The sequence below is a fragment of the Podarcis muralis genome, chromosome 13 (assembly GCF_964188315.1).
Source record: "Podarcis muralis chromosome 13, rPodMur119.hap1.1, whole genome shotgun sequence".
Lineage (NCBI taxonomy): Eukaryota > Metazoa > Chordata > Lepidosauria > Squamata > Lacertidae > Podarcis > Podarcis muralis.
Genome location: NC_135667.1, coordinates 37319368 through 37328103, shown reverse-complemented (window position 1 = coordinate 37328103; position 8736 = coordinate 37319368). Strand labels below are relative to the sequence as shown.

Genomic DNA, 8736 nt, shown 5'->3' with positions numbered 1-8736 from the left:
CTGGAGAAAGAAGCGGGGAAGGTGAGATCGGGGAACTCGACACGCCTAAAATATTTCAAAGGCTGAGCTTACTTTAAAAAATGGGAAATCTGGTGTGGAAAGTTTCTTGCCCCGAAAAAGGAGAGCAAGTTGCCCCAATTATCCCTCCAGATGGCTCAAGCAAGTAAGCAGTGGGAAAAACCAAGGGAATCCTCAAGAGTTACTAAGCAATCTAAGCCGAGAAAGAAATCAGACAGGAGCGAGGCAGCAGTTAACCGCACTGAGCAAGTTGGAGTTAACTCTTCCTTAGCAAAAACAGGAGTATCAGGCCTAATGAGCGCAGCAACTCTTCTTTGATATGTCTTGCCCCCATGAAGTAGTTGCAGAGATGGAAGCCTTCCCACAGCTGCCCAAGTCCCCTCCTCTTCAGGGTTTTCCCCATGCAATCTGAGATACTGCCCATGTGAAGCTAACCCCTCTGCCCTTTTTATGCCTCTACTGGTTCTGGGAGACCGAAGGGGAGGGAAGGTGGTTGCAGCCGGAGGGGGAAGACACCTGGGACTCTTCACCAGCTGGATTCCTCTCCTGCTTCAGCTCTGTCTTCTGATTCTAGACTTCTCTCTGCCACTTCCACAGCTGCCTAAGTCCCCTCCTCTCCAGGGTTCCCCCCCCCCCAAGCATTCGGAGACTGCATCTGTGTGCCTGGCCTTTGCTACTCCCACTTCATGCCTCTCCTGGTCCTGGGAGACCAAGGGGAAGGAAAGCTAGTTGCAGGAGGAGAAGGAGATACCCATGACTCTTCACCAGCCTGACTCATCTCTGCCTCTTGGCCTCCCTCATCCCACTCTCCGTGTGCTTCTGGCTTCTCTCTGCCACAGACTCTCCCTTCTCACTAAGCCCTGTCACCCCTTCAGCTTCTGACTCCTCCTGCTCCCAATCTGCTCCCTCTTCTCCCTCTGACCACTCATTGCTGTCCCACTGCCACTCCCCAGACTCTGAACCTTCTTCCCTTGGTGGTTCCCTAGCTGGTTCCTCGCACCATTGCTCCACAGCCAAACAGTCTGTGACAAAATGTTCCCTGAGCCAGTGAATTCCCGCAGACGATACAGGCAGCTTGTAAGAAGCTCACCGCCTACCAAGCCCTGCCTGCTGACCATCCATTGAGGCACCCTATCACCCCAGCATGGCTTGTGTGCTGGCACACACTTACCGTCTCCTTGCTGGAGAATTTGCACGACACATGGAAGTTTATGAGATCTTCGCCCACGATGACGTACGACACGCCATAACCATCATCGTCGACCTGCCCAGGGGTGGAGAGAAAGGGGGAAAACAGCCTGAGAAAGAAACTTGGATCCCAGACCTTTGTCCTCTCCTACATCCAACAGAGCAGTGTTCCTAGAGGATGCAAGAGAGTGCTGACTCTCAGACCACCAGCTCTAAGTCACTCGGCCACCACTTTCCACCATCCCCCACAGAGAACCCTGGAGGCCTGAGCTTAATTAATAAATAATAATAATAATAATAATTTATACCCCACCCATCTGGGTGGTTTTCCCCAGCCACTCTGGGTGGCTCCCAACAGAAAATAAAAAACATGATAAAACATCAAACATTAAAAACAGGGCTGTCTTCAGATGTTTTCTAAAAGTCAGATAGTTGTTTATTTCTTTGACATCTGATGGGAGGCCGTTCCACAGGGCAGGTGCCACTACCGAGAAGGCCCTCTGCCTGGTTCCCTGTAACCTCACTCCTCACAGGGAGGGAACCGCCAGAAGGCCCCCAGTGCTAGACCTCAGTGTCCAGGCTGAACGATGGGGGTGGAGAAGCTCCTTCAGGTATACTGGGCCGAGGCCGTTTAGGGCTTTAAAGGTCAGCACCAACACTTTGAATTGTGCCCAGAAATGTACTGGGAGCCAATGTAGGTCTTTCAGGATGGGTGTTATGTGGTCTCGGCGGCCGCTCCCAGTCACCAGTCTAGCTGCTGCATTCTGGATTAATTGCAGTTTCCGGTCACCTTCAAAGGTAGCCCCATGCAGAGCGCATTGCAGTAGTCCAAGATAACCAGAGCATGCACCACTCTGGCAAGACAGTCTACTCACCGGTCCAAATCCACCCCCAAAAGAAACGTAGTCTGGGTGGTTCTGGAGGTCAAAGAGCTCCATCTGCTGAATGGGAGTCTGGCTGGTGGAGAGTCGCCACGGCTCGGACAGCACCTGGCAGAGGGGAGAAAGGGGCCGAGGATCAAACGGGTGAGGGGCTCTGCCACAATGGGTACCCTCTCCCCCACCCCACCCTTGCTGCTCCCCACAGAACCTCTCCCCTCAAAACTGTATCTTTCAGGAGGGCCTGTGACTCCTCAGCCCAAACTGGTCCTCTTAAGCATTGCTAGGATCAGCAACGCTATTTATTTTTATTTATCTAGGGCCTGCCTATACAGTGGACACTCGGGTTGTGAATGTGATGTACATTTGCAACTCGCAGCATTCGCAACCCGCAGCAGCACGTCTGCACACACGCGGGTTGCAATTCGGCACTTCTGAACAAAGTGCGATTTGGCGCTTCTGCGCATGCGCGACCGCCGAAACCTGGAAGTAACCCATTCCGGTACTTCCAGGTTTTGGCGGGCCCGTAACCCGAAAAAACGCAACCTGAAGCATCTGTAACCCGAGGTATGACTGTACTGCTTAAAGTTATCTCCAAGCTAAAAAACAGCAACGGTGCACAATTAAACCGCCAATGCAAATGACTGATAAATAGATATGTATATAAAGTTCCTTCTTCGGATACATGTCCACACTCAGCACTTCTCAAGCTCTTGGCTCTCACCCAGGAGCCACACACACACCCCAAACTTGGGGCTCGCTCAGGACCTAACAAACTCACTGATCACCCCCCCCCCAAAAGAGGGTTCCTGGAACCTACTGGCCATCACCCAGTTTCCTCACCCTAGGCTTGCTTTTTACACCACTCACCCTGTGAGCTGTGGCATCGGGATGTCAGCACACCCGGGTGCCTGCACCCACCAGCTTTCTAGATTTTGTTTTCGATAAGCAAGGTTCTAGCCCTCAACGTTTCAGGGGAAGAAGACCCTAGCAGCAACCAATGGTGAGGATCTCTCCTATTCCCTTCACTGGGGCAACAGGCTCCTGCTGCCACCTATGTGAGGGAAGGCCGCACCTCTCTGAGACATGTGCGCACATTGCTCAGAAACAGTCCCAGTTCTGCACACGCAGCAAGCCCGACCTGACATGCACCATTAGCGGTGACTCTTGCACAGAAGCTGGTGACATGGGGAAACTGGTGAGACGAGTGTTGGATTAAATCTTCTCCTGCTTCCGGTGCATCCCAGTAAATATGACTCCCGTAGATCCTTCTTTTTTAAAAAAACTTTGGTAAATTTCTGAAACTTGCCTGGCCAGGGTGTAGGATGGAACTGACTTATGGTGAGGAGGGTTTCTAGGGGAGAATCCGTGGATGAGGACAGGTTCACTAAACAGTCCTCCCTATCGCTCGCCTATCGTAAGCCCTACCGCTGCATTTTCTTCTGTCTCAGCTGATGGGTTGGACCACACTGTCGCCCAGATAACATCTGGTTTTGCCTAGCTGCTGCTTCAACAAATAAGTTACGCCTTCAGGGTGAAGATTTGTGTTTCCAACCCTTTTTGCACCTGCCTATCCTTCACCTGAGGGATGCGGGTGGTGCTGTGGGTTAAACCACAGAGCCTAGGACTTGCTGTTCAGAAGGTCGGTGGTTCGAATCCCCGCGACGGGGTGAGCTCCTGTTGCTCGTTCCCTGCTCCTGCCAACCTAGCAGTTCGAAAGCACGTCAAAGTAGATAAATAGGTACCACTCCAGCGGGAAGATAAACAGTGTTTCCGTGCGCTGCTCTGGTTCACCAGAAGCGGCTTAGTCATTAGTAGAAGCTGCCATGGGTCTCTACCACCACTGCAACCTGCTCTATTGACTACAGCAAAATGCTTCTTTCAAGCCTAAATCCAACAGGGAAATGCGACCCAGTAGGCACCAGAAAAAGGTATCTGTGAACAGTCACGTGTGCCAGCAAGCACCACACTGGCAAATCTCTGCTTCAGATTCTTCGTGGTAATCACATCCTAGCAAGGGGTTCCCAAACTCTCTGGCAGACTGAAATTTGAACCAGTCAGCTGTATGAGTCAACATGTCCCCAAATTGCTGGGCGCCCCATGGAAAGTGGAAAAATAAGCAGACTCGCAAGCGTTCCAAGTATGCCATGACCCACCCAGACAACAAATTCGAGCATGCACAATCCGCAGTTCGTGTTGGCAGTGAAATTCAACACCGATTGAAGACCAAAACGCAAAATATCAATGTGGATGACTAACAAAAAATGACCAAGGCAGATATGTGTCTGTTTAAGACCTCTGGATAGAGCAGCCATGGCATGTTTTAAAACTCCTGGGAAAAGGAACCAGAGCAAGCAAAAAAACCTCAGTAAAAGGCAGCATTTTTTGTTAAAAACAAACAAGGTAATTCCAATCAACAGCACAGTGAAGCCAATTTCTTGCTTTTCTTTGATTGGGCAAGAACATGTCAGGTGGGGACTTTCACACTCCTGATTGGTTCAAAATATACCCTGGGAATAAGTACGCCCACATTCTCTAGCCTTACTTTTACATACATGCACCCTAGCACCCTGGGAAGTGGGTGGCGCTGTGGGTTAAACCACAGAGCCTAGGACTTGCTGATCAGAAGGTTGGTGGTTTGAATCCCCGCGATGGGGTGAGCTCCCGTTGCTCGGTCCCTGCTCCTGCCAACCTAGCAGTTCGAAGCAGAGCAGTGCACGGAAACGCCGTTTACCTTCCTGCCAGAGCGGTACCTATTTATCCACTTGCACTCTGAGGTGCTTTCAAACTGCTAGGTTGGCAGGAGCAGGGACCGAGCAACAGGAGCTCACCCCGTCACAGGGATTCAGTCATGCGGCTTAGTCATGCTGGCCACATGACCCGGAAGCTGTATGCCGGCTCCCTCGGCCAGTAAAGCGAGATGAGCGCCGCAACCCCAGAGTTGGTCACGACTGGACCTAATGGTCAGGGGTCCCTTTACCTTTACCCTAGCACCACACACACACACACACACATACACACTCCTGACTCGACAACACTTACCTCGCGCAGAAAGGGTGAGTCTAGGCCGAGATATTTGGAGACGACATACAGACAGAAGAGATGCCTGTCAATACCAGCACCTGTCATGGCGTGCCGGTAAAGGTTCTGGTGCTTCTCAGCTGCCACACGCAACAGACGTAACCTTGTGCCATCCTGGATATGAACAGCAGGTGAAGATGCTGAGAAACGCTGATGCTGCACCTTCCACATTTTCTAGTCTCTGCTGATTCCTCCTTTCCTGTTGACCTGAAGGATCACATCTCCCCATGTGGCCAACCCACAAGAGGCTCTTCTCCGCTGACCCCTCCCCAAGCAAGGGGAAAATGGGTGGCTACTAGGGACAGGGCCTTGTCCGTGGTGACACCCCAATTGTGAAATGCCTTCTCCAGAGGGGCTCACCAGGTGTCTATGGTGTAAGCACACACTGCTCTTTCCTCCCTATCAGGGTCCCATGCATCTTTTTGGTAGTAAGGACACTGGGAATCTGGATGGCGGAAGTCACAACATCCAGCAGAGCATCTAATCTGGTGGTATTGGCCTAACTCCCGAGAACACCTGCCTCCCACCTAGTATCAAGTTTCTAGTCCTCGTTGAACTAGAATTGGCACTTCATTCCAGAAGGCTGGGTTATTCTTAACGTACACGAAATGTTGGATCTGATTCCTCTGGCAAAGGCTGCATTTCAAGACTTACATTCTGGGTAGGATCCATCATGGCCTTGACAAAGTTGCAGGACTCAATGGTGCAGGAACGGACTGTTTCTGTGCGGCCCTCCCGGAAGAGACGGGTCATGGATGCCTCGTAGGTGAGGCAGAACTTTTGTTTGTCCTAAAAAAAAATAGGGAGAGAAGAATGCTTGGCTGAGTATAGGGGACAGGCTTGCCTCTGGATCTGTGGGTGGAGTGAGATGGGAAAAGATTTAATCTATAGCTGAGCTATAATGCAGCTGCCACAAATTGTGAGCACAGAACAGCAGCCCTGCTAGGCTAGGGAAAGCTGAGTTGTCATCACAAAATCACAGAAGTCAAATTATCCCATCCTTGCAATCACAACAGAACCAAGAGAGGTGGTGCACTCTATTGCAGATATTAATACTGTACAGCTTGAAGCAAATGGATGCATAAAAAGATTCCTCTTGGAATAAAAATTGCCCAGGCACATAAATATGATTTTGAAGCTTTACAGAATTTTCTTCAAAATAGGTACAGAAACAGATAATGACACATCCAAATAGTTCCATAAGACATGTGCTTGTCAGACTATAGGTTCACCTTAGTGATATTAGATTACTCCAAACAGACCTAAAATCTCTATAGCCTCCATTAGCCTGGAGCTGTTTCTCTCTCCTGGAGAGACTCCTTTGAACATCTTTGTCCCACTGTGGTTGGGAACAAAAGGCCCTTCAAAATGGTGATTTGCAACTAAATACCTTACTCACGTGATCTAAAGTCAAACACCACGTGAAAGAGCAGAGAACACCAACAGTTAATTGTCAATCCATCTAGGAGCTTAGAGAGCTCTTCCTAACTTTAGTATACCTCAACGAAATTTTCCAGTGTTAAATACACTTAGCAATACACATACGGGCATTTTCCATTTTGGTGTGTGCAATTAAACATTAATTATACTGAGCGCCGCACCCCATAGTCGCCTTTGACTGGACTTAAACCATCCAGGGGTCCTTTTTTATACTTAACATACTCTCCTTCCTCGGAGGTTTTTAAGCAGAGGTTTGATGTCATATATGATCTAGTGGAGATCCCTACATTGCAGAGGGTTGGACTAGATGATCCTGGGAGTCCCTTCCAACTCCACAATTCTATGATTCTATGAAAGCCTTTAAAAGTAATACAGTGGTACCCCGCAAGACGAATGCCTCGCAAGACGGAAAACCCGCAAGACGAAAGGGTTTTCTGTTTTGGAGGCGCTTCGCAAGACGAATTTCCCTATGGGCTTGCATCGCAAGACGAAAGCCCATAGGGAAATGCTGGCGGTCGGGAGCAAAGACTTTCGCCCACAGCCGGCCTTCAGAAGAGGACCTCTTCTGAAGACCGGCGGGGGGCAAAAGTCTTTGCTCCCCCCCGCCTGCCTTCCCCCCGCCTGCCGGGGGCGATCTTAAAATGCTGGCGGGCGGGAGCGAAGCGTTCGCTGCCGACCCCCAGCATTTTAAAATCTCCAAGGGACAGCAGAGAAGTCTCTGTCCCGGGGAGGTTTTAAAATGCTGGGGGTCGGGAGCGAAGCGCTGCCGACCCCCAGCATTTTAAAATCTCCCCGTGTCCCGGGGAGGTTTTAAAATGCTGGGGGTCGGGAGCGAAGCGCTGCCGACCCCCTGCATTTTAAAATCTCCCCGTGTCCCGGGAAGGTTTTAAAATGCTGGGGGTCGGGAGCGAAGCGCTGCCGACCCCCTGCATTTTAAAATCTCCCCGTGTCCCGGGAAGGTTTTAAAATGCTGGGGGTCGGGAGCGAAGCGCTTCGCTCCCGACCCCCAGCATTTTAAAACGCTGTTCCGAAGGGGGGGGTGGGGACACCTGCCCCAGCCGCCCCACTTCGGAAAGCTGTTCCGAAGCGGGGAGGGAGGGCGGGGACATCTGCCCCAGCCGCCCCACTTCGGAAAGCTGTTCCGAAGTGGGGAGGGGGGCGGGGACATCTGCCCCAGCCGCCCCACTTCGGAAAGCTGTTCCGAAGTGGGGAGGGGGGGCGGGGACATCTGCCCCAGCCGCCCCACTTCGGAAAGCTGTTCCGAAGCGGGGAGGGGGGGCGGGGACATCTGCCCCAGCCGCCCCACTTCGGAAAGCTGTTCCGAAGCGGGGAGGGGGGGCGGGGACACCTGCCCCAGCCGCCCCACTTCGGAAAGCTGTTCCGAAGCGGGGAGGGGGGGCGGGGACATCTGCCCCAGCCGCCCCACTTCGGAAAGCTGTTCCGAAGCGGGGAGGGGGGGCGGGGATATCTGCCCCAGCCGCCCCACTTCGGAAAGCTGTTCCGAAGCGGGGAGGGAGGGCGGGGACATCTGCCCCAGCCGCCCCACTTCGGAAAGCTGTTCCGAAGCGGGGAGGGAGGGCGGGGACATCTGCCCCAGCCGCCCCACTTCCGAAAGCTGTTCCGAAGTGGGGAGGGGGGCGGGGACATCTGCCCCAGCCACCCCACTTCGGGAAGCTGTTCCGAAGCGGGGAGGGGGGGCGGGGACATCTGCCCCAGCCGCCCCACTTCGGAAAGCTGTTCCGAAGCGGGGAGGGAGGGCGGGGACATCTGCCCCAGCCGCCCCACTTCGGAAAGCTGTTCCGAAGCGGGGAGGGAGGGCGGGGACATCTGCCCCAGCCGCCCCACTTCCGAAAGCTGTTCCGAAGGGGGGAGGGGGGCGGGGACATCTGCCCCAGCCACCCCACTTCGGGAAGCTGTTCCGAAGCGGGGAGGGGGGGCGGGGACACCTGCCCCAGCCGCCCCACTTCGGAAAGCTGTTCCGAAGTGGGGAGGGGGGGCGGGGACATCTGCCCCAGCCGCCCCACTTCGGAAAGCTGTTCCGAAGCGGGGAGGGGGGGCGGGGACATCTGCCCCAGCCGCCCCACTTCGGAAAGCTGTTCCGAAGCGGGGAGGGGGGGCGGGGACATCTGCC

The 8736-nt window shown here is 53.2% G+C and overlaps 1 protein-coding gene across 4 annotated transcripts in view; it reads right to left on the bottom strand.

Moving 5' to 3' along the window:
- The window catches only part of CPT1C (carnitine palmitoyltransferase 1C), a 67359-nt gene that overhangs the window by 11001 nt on the left and 47622 nt on the right, over positions 1-8736 (bottom strand). For all 4 annotated transcript variants that reach the window (XR_013390444.1, XR_013390446.1, XR_013390445.1 and 1 more), the window contains 4 exons: positions 5820-5954; positions 5127-5279; positions 2082-2195; positions 1190-1282 (listed from right to left, as the gene is read on the bottom strand). Coding sequence is in view for 1 of the 4 variants with exons in the window: in XM_077917410.1 (XP_077773536.1) it covers positions 1190-1282; positions 2082-2195; positions 5127-5279; positions 5820-5954 (495 nt within the window). In the remaining 3 variants the exon portion in view is untranslated. The remainder of the gene's footprint in view (positions 1-1189; positions 1283-2081; positions 2196-5126; positions 5280-5819; positions 5955-8736) is intronic.